At 48.5% G+C, this 22,168-nt stretch overlaps 1 protein-coding gene across 1 annotated transcript in view; it reads right to left on the reverse strand.

Moving 5' to 3' along the window:
• Window positions 1-22,168, reverse strand: part of MYO3A (myosin IIIA) — a 256,573-nt gene that overhangs the window by 199,521 nt on the left and 34,884 nt on the right. The window contains exons 9-10 of the mRNA XM_078782456.1: window positions 13,024-13,126; window positions 2,488-2,604 (exon numbers count right to left, since the gene is read on the reverse strand). Of these exons, the coding sequence (XP_078638582.1) occupies window positions 2,488-2,604; window positions 13,024-13,126 (220 nt within the window). The remainder of the gene's footprint in view (window positions 1-2,487; window positions 2,605-13,023; window positions 13,127-22,168) is intronic.

Here is a 22,168-nt window from a genome sequence, read left to right on the forward strand (position 1 = left end):
ATGTCCCTGCTCTCAAATGTTGTGTTTGTGTCCTTCCCCCTCTCTCCCCATCTTGTCTACCGCTCCCTTTATTTTTTGTGTTTTATGTGTCGGTTTGACTTTTTGTGTGATTAATGCTAGCTCTTTCACGAGCCTCGATCTTGTATTTAAAAAAAAAAAAAAAAAAAAAGGATTTTTTTTTTTTTACGCACACGACAGCCAAATGCACCATTTTCAAAACTTGATCCTCTTGCAATCCACAGCTCAATGAAAGTTATCTGTATTTTCTCTCTCTTTGTCTCACAAACACAAACACAGACACAGACACAGACACAGACACATTTAAATATAACCAGGTTTCTGCACGCCACACACAGTCCCCCCTACAGGAGAAACTCCCAAATCCAGGATCACTAGCTGCTCTCATCCACTCATTCATTCATTCATTCATTCATCTTGTTTCCCACCTGTGGAAATAACTTCCACATTTTGATGAGCAGACAGTCATTCGTAATTTGTAACAGCAAGTCATCGCACACCCAATACTTTCCGATTGAAGACCCTCAATGCTCAGACCTCTCCCCACACTATTTAATCTATTCATGCACGACATTCCTCAACCACCCGAGAACATACAATTAGCCTCATATATGAGGATATAACCCTAACCCTCTACTCATAGCGACATCAACACCGCCACGGCACAACTTCAACCCTTCCTCAGCACCCGACGAACCTGCCTCGCCCGACCCCTCCCCCCCCCCCCCCCCCCCCATCCACACACTCCACCAACCCCCAGGCCAACCTTCTTCTAAATGTCCTGTTTTTGCTTCCTGGGAGTTTGCTTCTGTATCCATCTTGTCTTCCCCATGTGTCCCCCGCTACCCCTCATTCCTCCCCACACCCATGATTTGTCGAAGTCTCCCTCTATTTTGTTCTTCAACCCTGCTGTTTGTGTTTCCCCCCTATCTATACAGTTCCTATTGCTCTGTTGTGTCCCGATTCATTCAGTGTTCTAGCTCTTCCACGAATCTTGAGTTTGTACACAAAAAACACATTTTATTGGAAAATAATAAAGCTGGGAGAAGAATGTAAAATCAGAACATTGTTGTAAGTTATAGAAACATGACAGTAATACAATTCAGAATACGAGTGGCATCTTACTATAATTCACCAAATGTCCGTCTGTCCGAAGGTACCGCAAAAACGGCTGAACCGATCGCAACGATATTTTGGGTGGGTAATCCTGGGACACCTTGGAGTAAAATAGGCTATATTGTTTTCCCAATTTTCCAATTTTTCCGATTTTACAGTTTTTCCAAACACGATGGAATAATATTTACCGATATGAACAGTGATGTGGCTTTTATTGACATTGTACAAATACTGTTTAGATTTTGATGAGAATTATGAACCTGCAGCGAATCCGGAAGTGGACAGATGACGGCAATGCGCGGGTTTGATAATATCCCAATACAACCGTCATTCAATCGTAATGTTAAATCGTTAAATGTTAATCGTGTTAATCGTTTTGTTAAAGTATCAATTGATGATTGGAATTGAGTGAATACAGTTACGATTTTGAATTCGTAATTGTGTTCACCCAACCGTACAGAACTTCACATCAGGATTTAAATATTTGTTTATGTCACGAATGTTGTTAAAAGTTTATTTTTTATATTAATGTTATTTAATTTGTGATTGGAGATTGGAGATTGGAGTTATCTACTCAGGCCATCCGGCGACGAGAAAAAGAGATATCGAGTTCAAGTGTGACGGAATGCCGTGACGGTTTCTACTTCCTAAACGTGAAATTTGCGGATCGCCATATGCAGATTCGCCATTGACCGGGAATGGAACAAACGTGCCCGTTTGTTTGCCAACGGGTACGTTTTTCATGGAAGTCCTTCACGAACTTGCTGTCCATGTCTGACATGCGACTGAAGGTGCTACAGGAATGTGGAATTTATTGTTCATGCTTTAGCATTCGCCGTTTCTGCATTGTCTGTTTGCTTCTGGCCTCCCACCCGTGCGTAGCACGGGTACCTCACTAGTATTATTAATTCACGAAAAGTGATGATGAAGTAAATATCATTTGGCCCAGCGTTTGCATCCACCTACTGAACAATTGTAATGCACAGCTGGCCCAGGTGGTTAATTAGAAGGCTGGTACACAATGTACTTTTCAAATTAACTGCAATTTTTCTAAAGAGTAACAACTATATGGAAGAGAATAACAGACTTATTAACTGTGAATTGGATCCTAAGAGTCCTCTAGCTAAATCTAGCTGGGACAGCCGGCATCTCCATCCAAAGGGCACTGTGCTCCTAGGTACACTACCCTATGCTAATAATGAGTCAGAATGGCAGTTTTTAGTTCTAACCCCGTTTGGGAATTTACAAGACAGTCAACAATCTATCAAGGGAGCTATATCTTGCTGCTATCAACTTGGGTTTGGATCAAGTATAACCAATAACAGGCCACAAATACATTTTCCGATAACCTACCTCTGTATTGTAAATTGGTAGCAGATGAAAGGGGTTGAATGCAATAAGAATGTCTCCCACGTACGTGTAAATTATCTGCTCAGAAAAACGTCTCTGTAGCTCATTCGTAATTGTCTCCTGCAAAGAACAGCAACATTTCCTTACAACCACTTTTGGCCTGTCTCATGGGATAAAGAAAATCAACAAAAGCCAATGATGTCAACTCAGTAGAATAGCATTTGACACTTGGGAACCAAGCTGCATAAGATCCAGTAACGTGCCGAATACAACAGCTTCATGAGCGGCTTTGGTGGGAAATGTGGAAGGTTCCCGTGGCATGATTGGTTTTGCCGACTCTAACCTGTCGAGGAGGACAGGCGCATACACACAGGGAGGGGGGCCTGAGATTTGCCAGACCCAAGTGGAAGGGGGGCCTGAGATTTGGCTGAACCGAGTGGGAGGGGGGGCCTGAGATTTGGCGGACCAAAGTGGAAGGGATGCCTGAGATTTGGCTGAACCAAGTGGGAGGGGGACCTGAGATTTGGCGGACCAAAGTGGGAGAGAGGCCTGAGATTTAGCGAAACTGAGTGGAAGGGGGGCTTGAGAATTGGTGGACCCAAGTGGAAGGGGCTTGAGATTGGGTGGACCTGAGTGGGAGGGAGGTCTGAGATTAGGCAGACCCAGGTGGGATGGGGGCCTGATATTTGGTGGAGCCGATTGGGAGGGAGGTCTGAGAAAGATGAGGACTGGTGGCAGTGATGCACACACACATACACATACACACACACACACACACACACACACACACACACACACACACACACACACACACACACACACACACACACACACACACACACACACACACACACACACACACACACACACAGGTGGATACATCGAGAACTCGGAGGACTCTGTTCACTTTCAAATAATGTAAGTAATATAGTTCAAGCTCCAAATAATGCAAGTATTAAAGTATTTTCAATAAATGCCACATTCCTGTGCCACCTTCAGTCGAATGTCAGGCATTGACAACAGGTTGTGAAGGACCTCGACAAAAAACGTACCCAATGTGAATGTTGATATATCCAATCAAGGGCGAAACTGCAAGTGGGGAATCCATGAATCTCATGGATGAAAACCCTTACGCCAATTCCTCATTCTGCTTTAAACTCAATATCTGTATATTTTCATTCCAAACAGCATCATTCATCATTCCAATCATAAATACTATAGTATTAATATATCAAAATATAATGTTAAATCACGATTGTATTGAGATATTATCAAACCAGCAAACCGTTGTCATCTGTTCACTTCCAGATTCGGAAGCAAAGTCCATGTCGATCTCATTTCAAAATCATAATTTCATTGAGGAATTTCTGAAATCTCCCACCTACTATATGACACCTACGAAGACCCCAAAACGTTCCACAGAAGGTTATTGTATTTCCTTTTAGTAAAATATGCAACTGTAATGGTAACTATATGTGTCCCCTTGTCAAGTGACCTCGATTCTCAGCTCTGATTGGTGGACGTTTGTGAGGGACATACATACATACATACATGGACCTGGAAGGACAGACACATGCTGCTCCAGATGGCATTAACCTACGGACTATGCCATAAAAAAGTTTTTTTTGGCACAATTATTTTTTGAGATTTTTGGCTGGAAAATTTTAAATCCACCATAAGGAACGAACCACACATGGAGGAGTTGCAGGAAGTGGTTATGGAAGTGGAAAGCACCATAGAGCTTTTCCCCATCCAATGCCCCCTCCCAATGAAGCTCAAAGACCACCTCCCCAATCCCCGCAACCCACAATATTTCCCACGTCCCAATCCCCCTCCGAGGTAGAGATGGGAATTTAAGTGTATCCTGTGACATACCAAGTTTGATTTTCTAATTAAGAAACATTTTATTGTTTCATTACTCTAAAAGTATGATTTGTTTCTAAATAAAGCAGCATGTTATTAGAGCCGAAAAGACTACAAGTTGTGTCATATGGAAAAAAGTTTCACCTGTCATGATATTTTAGTTATTTAGTTCATGTAGACCACGCATAAATTACCTGTCCTTCTCAAAGTGAACTGGCTGAGATAATGTAGTCGCTTCTTCATTTGTTACAAGGTCAAAGCGTGTTTGTTGTAATTACCAAGGTAATTCACCACACCTGGATAGCTCACTTTGAGCCTCTTGCATACTCAGTATTTGTACCAAAACGTATTATTCGCAATTACATGTGGATCTGTTCAATTGTCTGCATGCAATTTGGATTGATTTAAAAAAAAAACAGTTTATTGCATCAATTGCTGATAATGTGCATTGAATAGAACTGTCCTCCATCATGTATACTACAAATGCAGGTGCACAAATGCAGGCATACTGATTTCATTGTGGGAAAGATTGTGAACTGGGTTCAAATCCAGCTGAAGGCAGCAGGTATCAGGGTTTTGATTCAAAGCTCCTGGAAGACCAGCTATTCAAAGGAGAATGATCATGTCACTCCAAGAATGCTGGTGAAAACAATGCTGAGTCATCCACAATGTTCAATGTGTTTGTCATTAATAAGCGAGCAATCGGCCTACCTGCCTGGTCTAATACATGTTTGATGCCAGTACATTCATTTGGTTGAGCCTTGAACCTTGTTGGTGGTCTTGTTGGGGGTCCTGTTGGGGCTCTTGTTGGTTGTCTTGTTGGGGGTCCTGTTGGGGCTCTTGTTGGTGGTCTTGTTGGGGTCTTGTTGGGGGTCTTGATGGGGGTTTAAATATTTTTTGAAATTGGTTGAACAGCTGCCGGACCACACCCACATCTGTGGCTCGACTCCACCCACCATAGCACCGGAACAAAATGGTATGGCCACCATCTTGGTTTTCTGGTGGGCTCAACACATTTGACATGTAGGCATCTGCTGATTATACACTGCATGGGCTTGTTGCATCAGATTCCCATTGGCTTTGTTTGGGTCGAATGTTATTCACGATGTGGGACCCCCCAAAAAATCTAATCATATGTCAAATAAAGAAAAAAATAACAATAATAATAATAATAATAATAATAATAATAATAATAATAATTGTAAGGTTTAATGAAGCCCATCAGAACGCAGAGTAATCAAGTTTTACATTACGTAATCAAGTGTTACGTCATACAAATTACTAAAAAAAATATCATTACGTAATTTTTGAATGTCCACAAATTGGGAAAGCAATCCGTGACTGTGTGACGAATCATCTCGTTCTGATATAACTGTGGGGAGGGTGACATGGATAAGAGGTGTTGAGTTAATCTTGTAATAGCGCATTAAATGTGTTTCCCAATCGGCCCGTTACCGGATTTGGTCGCAGGTTGTGACCACAGTGTGGTCCCTTCTTGTTGAAATATAAACGTAGTGCTCAAACTCTGCATCATGGCCGTTATTTATGAACACAGGTGTAGTGGTGCCGGAGCACAGAAGGGTGCCGCTCCAGCACCTCAATCCATCTGAGGCAGAGCTTAACTCCGCAACAGTATTCAAAAAAAGAAAAAACACCAACGTTAACAATCGGTTGAGGTGTTGTGTCTTGTATGCTTTCCTGGCCAAATAATCGGGGCCAACGCTTGTCCAAAAGCTGGGACATGCCTATAGGTTGGGCACTTTGTCTAAAGAGTGATATTACAAAAATACGGGTTCGAGGCAACATGGACCCGCAGGAATTGCTGAATACAGCAAGAACAAGCAGCGAGACGAACTTTCCAACAATTTTATATCCAGATTTAGTGAATTATATTATAGCCTGGTGTTGGCTTAGCAGTTAGGGTGCCGGCTTGGGATCCTTCGGATCCTGGCTTCGAATCCCGGTCGATCGCTGAATTAACGCCAGGGGGGTTGACTCAGACTGTCATCCTTCTGAGGTCGGCAAATTGAGTACCAGTTCACTGGTAATTCCCTGTGTGTCGCAAAAGGTGACTAACAGGGTTGGCGGCAGGAAGGGCATCCGGCCATAAAACATTGCTTCAAAAAGTGGACCAGGGTGCTCATAAAAGGCCAACCCCTGCTCTGTGGGGGGAAATGGTCTCTAAAGGCGGTTCATTTAGTGAATTATCTTGTGTGCCCCAAAAAAATATTTACACACTTGAAGATATGAAAGAGTGGAAAGGTTTTGGATATCTACAACTTCTTGACGTCTGGCTGTATCAGCGATGTGGCTGTTCTTGTGAAGAATGGCTATCATGTTGTCTGAGCAGAGTAGGCCTATAATACATCAATGACATGGACTCATGTTGGCAGAGCACATAAGCATGACATTATGCATGTTAACATCGTGCTATTCCAAAAAAAATAAAAAAAAATTTTTTTTTAAAAATCGGCTCGGCTCGATTGTTAAAATGACCATCAAAGATCGAAAGCATCAGCGTTATGGGTCTTCCAACAAAATGGTACGTATAGGCCTTTGGCTTTATTATGCCTCAACCTCGGGTCGTTTCAGACAAATTAAGCCCATGTTTATTAATACAGTAGTGTTGTGGCGGACACGATGGCTCGCTGGCGCGATGACATCATTCCGCGCACCAGGAGGGTGTCGGCCATGCCCGAGGGGTAGGCGTGGCCTCGGGATATACACGGGGCACACAGCCCCGAGCACGGCAGTGCTATAGTTTGATCCGTGGAATAAAGACACTTGTGGTTACATCGTTGTTGCTTCCTTTATTGGCAAGATAAGTCGTGCGCATAGCACCGCACTACATTGGTGACCTCGACTAGTTCAGCCGACGCTGAACTACAGAACTACTGAACGCAGAACTACGCAGAACTACTGAACTACCATGACGAGCAGCAACGCGGCAACGGTGAAACTCCCTGAGTTTTGGGAAGCTCAGGCGGAGATATGGTTTATGCAGGCAGAAGCCCAGTTTCAGCTTCGTGGCATAACGGCGGACGAGACGCACTACTTCCACGTCATCGCCGCCCTCGGGCCCGGCACAGCCGCCCGCGTCGTGTCCGTCCTGCTGAACCCACCGGCCGACCACAGATACGAGGCGCTCAAGCATCGCCTCATCGCCACGTTCGGCCTCACAGAGGACGAACGGGCCGACCGTCTCCTGGACCTTCCCGACCTCGGCAACACGCGACCATCGGTCCAAATGGACCATATGCTGTCGCTACTGGGGGACAAAACACCGGATTTTTTATTCCGGGCGCTCTTTTTACGCCAGCTACTGGCCCAGGTACGCCTCGCGTTGGCCGGTTCCAAGATAAAGGAACCCCGTGTGCTGGCCGTCGAGGCCGACAAGTTTTTCGCGGCGTGTGACACGCGGGCGAGCTTCGGTGCGGCCATCGCGGATCCCGGGGTAGACGCAGATGCTGATGCACCACACCTCGTGGATCTCGAGGCTGATGCACACCGTGTGGCCGCCGCCAAACCCCGCCCACCACCACCGCGAAAACCGCGGCCTCCGCCTTCGCCGCAAACCTGGTGCCATTTCCACGCCAGGTTTGGCCACAAAGCGAGGAATTGTTGCCCGCCGTGCTCGTTCGGCAAGTCGGGAAACTACAAAGCCGGCGCTCGGTAGCAGCCCTGAGCGTCGGCCATTCCGGCAGCCTTCTTTTTATAACAGACACCTTGTCCGGGCGCCGCTTCCTATGCGACACAGGTGAGCGTTATCCCTGCCTCTGCGTCCGACAAGCACACCGCGGGCCGGGGCCCCGCGTTGCTTGCAGCCAACGGAACACCCATACGCACGTTCGGGAAGCGCTGCCTCTCCCTGCGGTTCAGAGGGCAACGCTTCACGTGGACGTTCGTAACTGCTAGTATCCCCATGGCACTGCTCGGTGCGGACTTCCTCTGTGCAAAGGGGTTGTTGGTGGACGTAAAGCACAGACGTCTCGTCCAGGCCGAAACGTTCAGCTCGCTTGCTTGCGCGCTGAGCAGCTCGTTGAGCGGCTCACCGAGCGGCTCACCGAGCGGCTCGCCAAGCGGCTTGTTGAGCGGCTTGCTGAGCGGTTCGGTCCCGGCGAGGTTGGTTTGTACGCTTCCGGCAGCGGACGAGTTCACCCGCCTCCTCGCCAGTTTCCCGGCCCTCACGCGGCCCACCTTCTCGGCGGTGGCCGTAAAGCACGGTGTGGAACATCACATAACCACCGTCTGGCCACCGGTCTACGCCCGGGCCCGCCGCCTCGAACCGACGAAGCTCGAGTGGCGAGAGCGGAGTTCGCTACGCTGGAGCGGCTGGGCATCGTGCGGCGCTCCAAGAGTGCTTGGGCGTCGCCGCTACACATCGTGCCGAAGCCTGGCGGGGGATGGCGGCCGTGTGGGGACTACCGCCGCCTCAACGATGCCACCACCCCCGACCGTTACCCGGTCCCCCACATCCAGGACCTTTCCGCCCGGTTGGCGAACATGTCCTGCTTCTCCAAGGTGGACCTCATACGTGGCTACCACCAGGTCCCTGTCAGGCCGGAGGACATCCCGAAGACGGCCGTCATTACGCCATTTGGTCTCTTTGAATTCCTTCGGATGCCCTTCGGTTTGAAGAATGCGGCTCAGGCGTTCCAACGTCTAATGGACAGCGTCTTGTGCGACCTGGATTTTGTCTATGTCTACCTGGATGACATCCTCGTCGCAAGCGCGTCCCGTGAAGAGCACCTCCGCCATCTCCGCACGCTCTTCGAACGCCTGGGCCAGCATGGTCTGATCGTGAACCCTGCCAAGTGCCGGTTCGGCATCGCCGAGATCGACTTTTTGGGGCACCGCGTCACCAGGCACGGGGCCATCCCCTTACCAGCAAAGGTGGAGGCGGTCAAGGGGTTTCCGCGCCCCCGCACGATCAGGGGGCTCCAGGAGTTCCTGGGCATGGTAAACTTTTACCACCGTTTCCTGCCCCGCATCGCCCAGCTCCTGCGCCCCCTGCACGAAGCCCTCCGGGGGAAGCCGGGCAAAGGTGACGTCGCTTGGACCGAGCAGATGGACGCGGCGTTCGCGGGCGCGAAGCTCGCCCTGGTTAACGCCACCATGCTCGCGCACCCGCCGCCCGATGCACCGATCGCCCTCACCACCGACGCGTCGGACTACGCGGTGGGCGTGGTGCACGAGCAATGGGTGCGCGGAGCTTGGCAACCGCTGGCGTTTTTCAGCCGGCAGCTCTGCCCGCACGAACGCCGGTACAGTACCTTGGACCACGAGTTGCTTGGGCTTCACCTGGCGGTCAGGCACTTTCGCCATCTGCTCGAGGGCCGTGCGTTCACGGCCTTCGTCGACCACAAGCCCCTGGTTTTCGCTATGGCCAAGGTCGCCGAGCCGTGGTCGGCCCGGCAGCAACGTCACCTCGCGGCCGTGTCCGAGTACACAACGGACATCCGGCACGTCGCGGGGAAGGACAACCCGGTGGCGCATTGCCTTTCCCGGTCCGTCGCCCACGCGGTCCACCTCGGCATCGACTATGCCCGGATGGCGGCGGACCAGACCACCGGCCCCGACGTCCAGGCCTTGCGGACCGCCGTCACGGGCCTCCGCGTCACCGAGGTGCCTTTCGACGGCGCGGGCACGGCCCTCTTGTGCGACGTCTCCCTCGGGCGGCCTCGCCCCATCGTGCCCGCGGGCCTGGTTTTTGACACCATCCACGGCCTGTCCCACCCGGGCACGAAGGCCTCCCAGAGGCTGGTCGCCGACAAGTTTGTCTGGCATGGCCTCCGGAAGGTCGTCCGCGATTGGACCAGGACGTGCCTCGCGTGCCAGTGCGCGAAGGTGCACCGCCACACCCAGGCCCCGTTGGCCCTGTTTACGGTGCCCGAACGTCGGTTCGACCACGTTCACGTGGACTATGTGGGACCTCTGCCCCCCTCGCGGGGTTTCACCCACGTCCTCACCATGGTGGACCGCACCACCCGGTGGCCGGAGGCCGTGCCTTTGGCGGCGACGACGGCGGCGGACGTCGTGCAGGTGTTCATCGCCACCTGGGTTGCCCGGTTCGGCGCCCCCTCGGACATCTCGTCTGACCGCGGCCACCAGTTCACCTCAGAGCTCTGGGGGACGGTCGCGCGGGGGCTCGGTGTCCAGCTGCACTGTACCACAGCCTATCACCCCCAGGCCAACGGCCTGTGCGAGCGGTTCCACCGCTCCTTAAAGGCCGCGCTCCGGGCCACCCTCCGCGACGGCGGCTGGGTTGACAGGCTCCCCTGGGTCCTGCTGGGCCTCCGCACAGTGCCCAAGGACGACCTGCGCGCATCCGCGGCGGAGTTGGTCTTCGGACAACCGCTGCGGGTGCCGGGCGAGTTCCTCCCCGACTCCACGGCAACATGGTCCGCGGCGTAGCAGCGCTCCGCGCTGCAGGAGACCGCCCAGAGGTTCGCCCCGGTGCCGACGGCACACCACGGGCACCCGCCAACGCACGTCGCCCCGGAGCTTCGCACGGCGGAGTACGTGTTCGTCCGACACGACGCCCACCGGACACCGCTGCGGCCCCCGTAGGACGGGCCCTTCCGCGTACTGGAGACCGGGGCGAAGCACTTCACCCTGGACATCGGCGGTACTCCTGACCGCGTTTCTGTGGACCGCCTCAAACCGGCCCACCTCGACGTGGACCACCCCCCGCCAGTGGCTCAGCCCCCGCGTCGGGGCCGCCCCCCGGCGGGCGGACCCCCGGCACCGTCCAACCCCGCCGGCACGCCGCCCGCCGGCCCCGCACCCATCCCAGGGGCAGCCGGTGGCATCCCGGCATCCCAGACGCCGCCAGCCGCCAGAGGGCGCTTCGGCCGGGTCATCCGTTTGCCCCGCAAACTGACCCTTCAGGTGCGTGGGAATTCTGGGGGGGCGCGTGTGGCGGGCACGATGGCCCGCTGGCGCGATGACATCATTCCGCGCACCAGGACGGTGTCGGCCACGCCCGAGGGGTAGGCGTGGCCTCGGGATATACACGGGGCACACAGCCCCGAGCACGGCAGTGTTATAGTTTGATCCGTGGAATAAAGACACTTGTGGTTACATCGTTGTTGCTTCCTTTATTGGCAAGATAAGTCGTGCGCATAGCACCGCACTACAGTGTATCGTTTCAGTTGTATCGTTTTGTAATAATAATAATAATAATAATAATAATAACATAGTAAATACAACCATAATACTTTCATCCCAATGTCGTGAATGGAAGGGTAATGGATTGAAGCGATGTATGGTTCATGATCAATGATAAGCGTTGTCCGGCACTAATATTAATAATCGCGGAAGTAAGGAATTCACTTGGGTTTTTTTATGGTAATATCATTTTCGAATTAATAATAACGTAACGTTAACATTATAGTCAATGTAATCATAACACTAATCCCTTTGCAGTGACTGCAAACGTACTGGAAGTTAAAATGTATCATGTTCTACATATTAAAGTAGCGGCAGTTTTGTGTCTGTTACGTCATTACGTCTATGATGTCATTACGATGGCTGACTCCACCAACCGACATATTAATTAACCAGTAGGCCTACACCCGCTCACTACGGGAGCTGCAGGAAGGGCATTCCTCTTTGGGGTATATATATTACAGTCGATCTATGTTCGGGTCTCAAGAACATTGGGTGTGTGTTCATTTACCACGTTTGTTGTGGGGAGATCGCCAAGTGGTTTTAGCATTCGAGCATGCACTCCATTCAAAACCGTTAAGGAACGGCTGGCTTGGCAAGCGCTAGCTAGCTGCTTGGTAAATGAGCACACCTCCAACCCTTGTGAGGGTATATAAAGCACAGTAGATCTTCGTCAGTTCTGGAAGTAAAACTTACCTCACGGATGTCGGGATTCCTAATTTCTTTGTTTAATGTTATTTACAGCATTAGCGACTGTTTAAAAAGCTAATCACGTGTGTTTGTGGTTTATAATATTTTACAAGCCCAGCTACGCCGCTGTTGGACTGTTGGTCTTGTTTTAATTTGTCTTTATTTCTTAAAATACATAACTTTGTTGGAAAACAATGGTTAGAAACTAACGGATCTGACTTTTTCTTAAAAGGGGATTCTTAATTGTGAGATCACGTGGGTGTGAGTGTTAAACTTTTGTTTATCATGGTAAAATGTGCATATTTCATTTATCACTCAATTTTGGGGGGGCTCAAATGGTTAGTATCATGTTAAAACTTGATGTGATTGTAGATCTGGTGAGGACGTCATGGCAGACATTTTTGCAGGGCTTCACATCACAAAATTTGCCAATACACTGCTGATATGACGATATTAGGATCAACGTTCAACATTCTCGAGAGTGATAGCTAAAATTGTGGGATGATTCGGACTCATCAACTGGTAACGATATGGTTGTTATCTTGAGATCTGAAGATTGATTTCCTCCACTGTGGAAGGTTGGCAAAAAAATATTCAGTCTACTAGTTTAGCTAAAAAGTCAACATTGGTTTTCAACAGTCAACATTAGCACAATTTTACCGTTGCAGGAAGCAATATGGTTGCTTTGTGGTAAACATTTTCACCCCCTTCAGATTACTCTCAATTTATCCTCCTTGTCCAGATTTAACCTGCAAAAAATAAATCTAAACTTACTGTAGTCCATTCAATGTAATCCGACTAAAAGCTTACCCTCACCTCATCCAAGACTTCCAAGGTGGCCAAGTCATCTACAGGGGCAGAAGATGAAGCGAGGAAAGACTTCTTTGATTCCACATGCCGAGTGTGCAAGCGTTCATATCTGGAAAGCCAAGCCAAGGACTGCATAAATATAAACTTGCAGCATTAACCTCCATTAACCCAACCTCAAAGTGGAATCTCAAGATAGGAGGCGCATTCCCATGGCCTGTCACTCTCCCACCGGCAGCAGGCTCTCGATTTTATAGGAGCTTACATATGGCCATGCTCTTCAAGCCCTCTCTTACAGCACACTTATTCCTTAACAAAGCCTCACCTGTTCACCTTTTAGGCAGCTTTGCCACCTTTCCCACATTCGTCCCCTTATTCTCCCGATTCTGGAATCGCCTCACTGTGTCATTCTCGGTCTCATCCCCCTCACTTTAGCCTTTCAAATGTGCTGCCCATCACTACCACATGAGCTCGCCCATGCACATGCACACAACCTCTTCTACATATGCTGATTCTTCCCATTGTGTTCCTCTCCAGGCATTCCCATTTTGTTCCTCTGTGTCGAACCGCCCCTTCCCTCCCCAACCTCTATATGCCTGTGAAACCGCTGCATTTTAGCTCCTCCATGAGCCTAGACACCTGCATAGAAAATACATTCTAACACAACCCTCAGACTTGCAACTTAATGTTTCCTCTCCGTACAGATTTCCTTTTTCCTGCTTGTTGCTTGTTGCTTTCCTGCTTTTGTATCAAACTGAGGAGGCAACCCTGTTCGTAAGCTAATATTTCCCCTGTGTGCTTTCAATCCTGCATGAGCATCCACAGGCAAAGATGGTATAGTTAGAACAATGGTATACAAGAGTACAACGCGAATATACTATAGTTGATTACAGTTCCAATTACAGTGGTTTGCAGAGAATAACTACAGTAAAGAAGGGATGCTTGAGTATAATTTGTAAACAAAAAAAACATGGTAACTGTTGGTTACCCCAACTCGAACATCATTATCATCTTTAATGAGAAAACGCATGCGGTCCACAAGCAACCCCCTCCTTGTGATCCACTGCTTCCCTCTGGGTCTTCAAGACAGTTGTTCACCACCATTCAGATCGTCCCCCATCCAAAGCCATGATATTTTCACTACCATTAAAGCCACCCACACTCCTCCCAAATTTTACTAATATATATACAGTCACGTGAAAAAGTAAGTACACCCCATGCAAAGTTTTGACTTTTTCAACATATTTCAACATACAGCTATTTGACCTTCATTTCAACAATATTGATAGATAAAGGTGATATAATATAACAAACTAGCAGAAGTACCCGGCATTGCCGGGCGGGGGAGGGGAGAGGGGGAAGGGGAGGGGGAGGGAGGAAGGGGAGGGGGTAGGGTGGAGGGGGAAGGGTAGGGGGAGGAGGGAGGGGAAGGGGGAGGGAGGAGGGAAGGGGAGGGGGGAAGGGTAGGGTGAGGGGGGAGGGGAAGGGGAGGACAGAGGAGGGAGGGGGTGGGGAGGGGAGGGAGAGGGGGGTGGGGGAAGGGGAGGGGAGGAAGGGGAGGGCCAGTCAACAACCGTTGCGGTTCTCATGGGAGGAGAGCAGCACAACAATCGCGACATCGTCCTGCATCTTCGCAACAACAGCACGAAGCGGCTTTTGGAAACTCACCGATACTGTGACGCCCTCCAGTACCGGCGTTGCCGGGCGGGGGAAGGGAGACCCGTACATTCCCAACCCGTACATTCGCCCTCTCGACTCAAGCTCACTCGGACAAAAGCATCGCACAAATTACACCATGAGGGCCCAATGGCCATGTCGATGCCACAAATCAAGTACGTGAGCGAGTCTGGCGGACTGAATTGAAAATATATAGAACGCTCATACTCCGTGAAAAGTGTAGCCGCTGTGTCGCCATCTTGGTTAGCACGACTCGACCAACTTGCTTCGCGGATCTCGTTTGTTTTGAAAGTGTGTCCCAGATTTTAAAAGCCAGACAACTGTTAAAATGCCATTTTTATGGCAATAAACTGCTCCAATCAGTTAAGGAAGGGTTGTGGAAAGACGTTTCACAGCAGTTTCAAAGACCTTTAATTGATATCGCACAAAATCGACAAATATCGACACAAAACACGATCGCACAAAAGATGAAAAAACGCAATCGCTTTTCGCTCTGAATTACGTGCAAACGTGTGACAGAAATCACCATCGCCCAGCATCGAGTGCCAACCAAGATTGCGCCCGGTAGCTGCATCTCCACCTATGTGGTGGGAATGGCAATGGTCATTCTATATATTTTCCGTTCAGTGGTCTGGCAGCGAGGATGGAACATCACGTGATCGATCTGAGCGAATCAGCGAGCTGCTCTGGCACATGCTGAGATTCAGTGTATAATGTTCCTCGCTGAAATGCGCTGAGGTAAATATGAATAAAAAATATGGATCTCGTCAAATATTTTTAGGTAGGCCATGTCCTTCCCAGGCTAAATGGCCATATCTATGCCAAATATCAAGCACGTGAGCATCTCCGTTTAGGAGCCTATCGGTAACATACACATACACACACACACACACACACACACTGTGTTTTATTTATATAGATATCATGAAACATTTACATTTTGTAGTCCATTGTATAATTTAAATAAACATAAATGCAAATTTCGCATGTGGAAAAAGTAAGTACACCCTTGGCTCTAATAGGTGGTATTGCCCCCTTTGGCAGACACAACTTCAAGTAGGCATTTCGTATAACTGTCTACCAGTCTCTGACATTGACTGGGAGAAATTTTTGCCCACTCCTCCATGCAGAATTATTTCAGCTGTGCAATGTTTGAGGGGTTTCTTGCATGCACAGCTCGTTTCAAATCCCCCCACAACATCTCGATGGGATTTAGATCGGGGCTTTGACTTGGCCTTTCCAGAACCCTCCATTTCTTTCTTTTCAGCCATTCCTTGGTGGATTTACTGGAATGTTTAGGGTCATTGATTGTCATGTTGCAAGGTCCACCTTCGGTTGAGCTTCAACTTTCCGACAGATGGCCTCACATTATCCTTAAGCACCCTCTGGTACAATGAAGAATTCATAGTGGATTCTATGATGGTGAGCTGCCCAGGCTCTGATGCAGCCAAGCTGCCCGAAACCATAATATTTCCACCACCATGCTTTACAGTTTATCAGGTTCTTGTGGTCAAATGCTGTCTTTGGTTTTCGCCAAACATGTCTTCTGGTACTGTGGCCAAATAGCTCTACCTTTGACTCATCTGTCCAGAGCACATTCTTCCAGAAGTGCTGGTCTTTGCCTAGGTGTTCATTGGCAAACTTTAGTCTTGCCCTGATGTTCTTTCTGGACAGCAAAGGTTTCCTCCTGGCACACCTCCCATGGAGATCAAATTTGTGCAGCCTCTTTCTAATGGTAGAGTCGTGCACTTTGACATCAACAGTGGCAAGAGCGACCTGTAGGTCAACACGCCACATGTAGGTCACGTGATGACATTCTGGGGTCCTGAGAGACTTCTTTCAGCATCTTGCGGTCTGCTCTCGGGCTGAACTTGCTGGGTCGGCCTGGCCTGAACAAGTTGGCAGTTGTTTGGAATAATCTCCACTTGTAGATGATCTTCCGGACAGTCGAATGATTGATTTCAAATTGTTTAGAGATCTTTTTAAATCCCTTCCCAGACTCGTAGGCATCTATAACCTTCTTTCTGAAGGCCTCAGAGAGCTCTTTTGATCTAGGCATGGTGACGCCGCACACTTCAACAACAAAGAGCAAACCAAACTAAATGTCTGAGGTTTAAATAAGACAGGTTCCTCCAAGATCCTCTCTCCCGATGTTCTAATCATTTGCACCTGAGCTGGTGCACCTGATTCTAATTTTAGGTATTTGAAGTAGTGATAAATGCAGGGGTGTACTTACTTTTTCCACATGCGAAATTTGCATTTATGTTTATTTAAATTATACAATGGACTACAAAATGTAAATGTTTCATGATATTTGTTATATTATATCACCTTTATCTATCAATATTGTTGAAATGAAGATCAAATAGCTGTATGTTGAAATATGTTGAAAAAGTCAAAACTTTACATGGGGTGTACTTACTTTTTCACGTGACTGTATATATCCATCTTGTCCACCCTTTGCGTTCTCACCTACCCCTCATCTTTACCTGCATCCTTGTTTGTCCATCTCTGTCCACCTTCTCTCTCCACCATGCTGTTGGCGTTTCCCATCTCCTGCTGTTCCCTTTGTTGCTGTGTCCTGATCTGTTCTGTGCTCTTCCTCTCTTACACAAGCCGAGACCATATATGTACAGGGTGGTCCAAAAACCCTGGGCACATTTTGAAGAACGATACGTGCAACGAACAACTAAGTTTATTATTGTTCTTTGGTGCAAAATAAAACATGATTACTCGTTAAACAGTCTAATCAGTCTCATATACATGAAACAGATTAGTTCAAATATTAAAACTGCTTTCCTTCATTGTCCATGCACAGCTGGAGCCATGACGAAACACTCTGACACACAGTTCTGCATGTTTCAGTCGTTAAGGCAACAGTCTCATTACGGATGAATTGTTTCACATATCTCGGGGTCGTAGGATTCCTCGCTTACACTTTGTGTTTGAGGAAACCCCAAAGGAAGAAATCACAGGGTGTTGTTAAATCACAAGACCGCTGCGGCCATTCAACCGGACCACGACGGCCAATCCATTTGTCTGTGAAGTTCAAGTCAAGGGCCTGGTGTACACTGGCAGCATAATGAGCAGGCGCACCATCATGCATGAACCACATTTGGCCATCATTGAGTGGAAATACATGCTGCTCCAACATTAGAAGGTAATTTGCAGCATTCACATTTTCTTCGAAAAATATTGGTCCAACAATGCCTCCAGATGAAATACCTGCCCAGACGGACACACTTGCTTGATACTGGATGTTGTGCTCAACAGTAAATTGTGGGTTGTCTACTGCCCATATCACACTGTTTTGATGATTCACAGAACCAGATAAAGTAAACTTGGATTCATCTGACCACAATATCCTGTTCTGCAAATCATTGTCCACATCCATTAACCCAAGCAATGTCTCACATACCTCAATGTGCCTGTCAAAATCATCCTCAGATAGTTAGTGAATTAATCTGGGTGTGTATGGTTTCGCATTAAGGTCTTTTAGTATTCTTCCAATCGATGATCGCTTATGTTGGTGACGTTTGACAAACAACGAGCTGATAATGGTGTGTTACTGTCGAGTTGTTGTTGAATGACCGCTCTGCTTTCCTCAGTTCGAACAGTACAAGGCCTACCTGGTGCCTGTTTTGGAAGAATGCTGCCAGTTTCATCAAACTGCTTGTTTATTCTGCCGATGGTTCTTCTGTCAATTGCGTCGGTGCCACATTCTTTGAGAAGTTGTCTGTGAACTTCAGCCGAATTTCCAGATACAGAATACTAGAGTGCAGCGCAAATTTTATGTCTCGTGATATCCTCCGTCATATTTGGGCGTCTAATTCACAATGAACTGAACTAATGCAAAGACAAACGTGTGCAGCACAGTGAGTGAAGCTCACCCTGATCCATATCACGTGATGCCTGTGTGTGTTGAAGAGGTCACATCCATTTACGAGTAATCGTGTTTTGTTTTGCACCAAAGAACAATAAACGTAGTTGTTTGTTGCAGGTATCGTTCTTCAAAATGTGCCCAGGTTTTCTGGACCACCCTGGATATAAATAAATAAATATATATATATATATATATATATATATATATATATATATATATATATATATATATATATATATATATATATATATATATAGATATATATATATTGTTATGGATTTGAGAATTGTGTTTTTTTATTGTGGTAAAATATCACCCTCCTTCCTCCATTTGTTGTGTATAAAGGTCAAAGGTCGTTCCCGTTAGTTATTCCATATACCACACATAGCCAATCAGAGATTTCCTCCTTGTTCAGTAGTTATCTCCTTATTATGTGTATTCGATTAAGGCTGTGTCTTCCATTAATTAACACTCCATTGCACCAAATTCGAATAAGGTAGATTCCCTGCACATCCCCCCTTTCGTCAAATGCCAACTGCATTGAGCGGTTTGCTGCATTCTGCCGCTGCTGTGGGGTTGTGGTTGTTTTCGCTGCAAGATTCCATTAGCCACGAGGTCATCTCGGAGCCGAAGTTGGGAGGAGTCGGCCCAGCGCCGGGAACAAGGCGTGGCCTTGCCAACGCCTCCTCTAAGGGCGGGATCGGTGAGCCCTCGCGACCAATCAGGGCCGAGGCGAGCTCACCGATGGGCGTGTCCTGGAGGCCGGCGGCTTGATCGCCCGAGGCGATATATAAACGCGCGCGGAAGCCTTTGGGAGGAGTCGAGAGAAACGGGAGGGAGTTCAAGAGAGAGAGGAGTTCAAAGGAGTTCAAGAGAGAGAGGAGTTGAAGGGAGTTCAAGAGAGTTAAAAGGAGTTCAAGAGAGAGAGAACCCGTCACGCCAGACCCCCACCCCCAGCAGCTTTGACTCCACCAAGCAGCGTTGGCTCCACCAGCAGCTTTGACTCCACCAAGCAGCGTTGGCTCCACCAGGCAGCTTTAACTCGACCGGGGAGCTCGTCCCGCGGCAGTTCGCATGACCGCAGCTTGGGCGTTGACGGCGGTGCCGACCCTGGCCGCGGAGGAACGGAGCTGCCGCTCCTGGCCCGACCAGTACACAGTTCCCGTGGACCTCCCTCTCCCTCCAGCCATCCACCTCCTGCATTCGTTCCTGCCATCATTCCCCGTGTAAGTGTGCTCGTTGTCTGTCTTTGTCTTGTCCTTGGGGTTAAGTAAGACTGATATATATAAGCTAATAATTGCACTGTGTCTCCTGGCTCCTTTCTGTCGTTATTTTATTATCCTTCCTTCTTCCTTGGTTTCTTTAATTGTGTAAATAGTAGTAATAAATAATATTCGTATTCCCAACCTTTTGTCTTCTTCTTCTTCACATCCTTCGTCTTTGTCTTTTCCAAATTGAATACCTGTGGCACGATTTGGCCAACGTTCAGGAATCGGGTCTAGTCATTGTTAATAGTTCGTGCCGCGGTTGCTAAAACCGCTCGGCAATTAACATCTGTCCGCGGTATGAACGGGGCTGTGCCACCGGCCTTTCCGGAGGTCGCTGGGCAGTGTCAGGGACCACGTCGGTCAGTTATAGAAGAGGGGATTAATCCCCCCTCTAAGGGGAACTGAGGCCGACGTTGGGTTCCGCAACAATATATATATTGTTGTACATATATCCATACATATATATATATATATATATATATATATATAATTATATATATATATATATATATATATATATATATATATATATATATATATATATATTGTTGCGAATATGGAATTTGGCCTCCATATCCGCTTGTAAATATTCCCCTATTTTCCCCAATACTCCCCAACTATCCCCAATCCCCCATTCCCTAGTCCCATTGTCTGTAAACAACAATCAGTAGAGCCGACCTTCCCCTTTTTCCCCCATTAAATGTCGTGCCCAGGTCCACCGCATCACACGTAGACAACTTTCGGACATCTTGCTAGTTATTCTTAGTCTATGTCAGTTAAGGCCTCGTTTCCATTAATTATGACTCTTCGTTGCACCAGAATGTGATTATATGGCACCAGTAGTGAGTTTAGGACCTTTCCCGTACCTCCTCCCATCTTCTTCCCCGTCTACAACAACAGAGGGGCGCTGCGCGGGGGGGAGTGTGCGTCCTCCCACCGGCTCGGTTCGCCGCCATCGACAATGCGCTCCAGACGATGCGCTCCAGACCATGCGCTCCACGGGGTTACCACGAAGGGGCTCCTTGTCAGCTCCTCGTCAGGGGCGGAGCCGGTAACCCCCCCCGCACGCACCCAATGAGAAGCAACGTGCCGATTCCACGAGGCGGAGCTGACGAGCTGAGGGCGTGTCACTCCCCGCCGGATATACGCGGCCACGTAGCGGACGTGACGTCAGATGCGCCTGAACTACGGAGAGCAGAGGAAGCCACCGCCACCCCCAGCGCGACGATACCTCCCCGCATCTTTGGACCGGACCGAACCGGGTCGATTCTGCCCTGAGCCCAGGTGCACCTGGAGCCATCGATACCCGCTTTCCTGCTATCAATCCCCGTGTGAGTCAGCCTTGTCCCGTTTGCCTGTCGTCTGTTGGGGTTAATATAAGGTTGTGTCTAAGTGCCCACCTTTCTGTGCTGTACCTCTCGTCCCTGTAATCTGACCTTCCGCACGAATATAATCTCCTCCGGAGGTCTTGAGAACCGTATCCCTGGTGTCGTCATTTTAATCCCAGCCGTGTGTCTGTTCCTTCATTGACCTAGCATCGCGCGACTAGTCAACGTTCGGGTATAATATCGAGTATAATCTTGTGCAGACGTGGTCATCCCAAAACCGCTCGGTGAATAACATCCAAGCCACGTCTGTAACAATTGGTGTCGAGGAGTGGAATTCGAACCCGGGACTAAATTTATTAGGCCCAAATTTGTAACAGTTAGAATCGATTCGGAGCGCGTTTCCCGCGCGAAATTATAACGGCCGAAATTTGAATTTGTTTTACGAAAATAAAAAAAAAAACCGAATTTTGAAAGTCGCGCTATGGCGGATCAAGACAGCTGGGGTCCGGTAGAGGAGAGAGAGGTAGGGTCGATCCAGGACCAAAATGAGGGACAGGAGGAGAGCGAAGCAGTGAGGGCGGCAGGTTCGCAAAATAGCGCCGTCACGCACGAAGAAGCGGGCGCGCAAAATGGCGCCTCGCTGATCACCGCGCCAGCGACCGTGGCAGCGCCCCCGGTGGATTTGAACTTGTTTTTTATGCAAATGAAGGCCCTTATGGACAAGAATAATGAAGAAATGGAAAGCAGAATAATGATGGGAATGAGGGCTGATAGTGAGCGGATGGGGAACCGGATGGATGCTCAGGGTGAGCGATTGGAGGACCAAATGGGGGTAATGGGGAACCGGATGGATGCTCAGGGTGAGCGATTGGAGGGCAAAATAGGGGTAATGAGGGACGAAGCGAGGGGTACCAGTGAGGGATTAGACAATAATTTTAAGGGATTAGACATGAAATTTGGGAAATTAGACGATAGATTAGGGGAAATACAGGAGGGGT

Source organism: Myxine glutinosa, chromosome 7 (assembly GCF_964187855.1).
Source record: "Myxine glutinosa chromosome 7, kmMyxGlut1.1, whole genome shotgun sequence".
NCBI lineage: Eukaryota > Metazoa > Chordata > Myxini > Myxiniformes > Myxinidae > Myxine > Myxine glutinosa.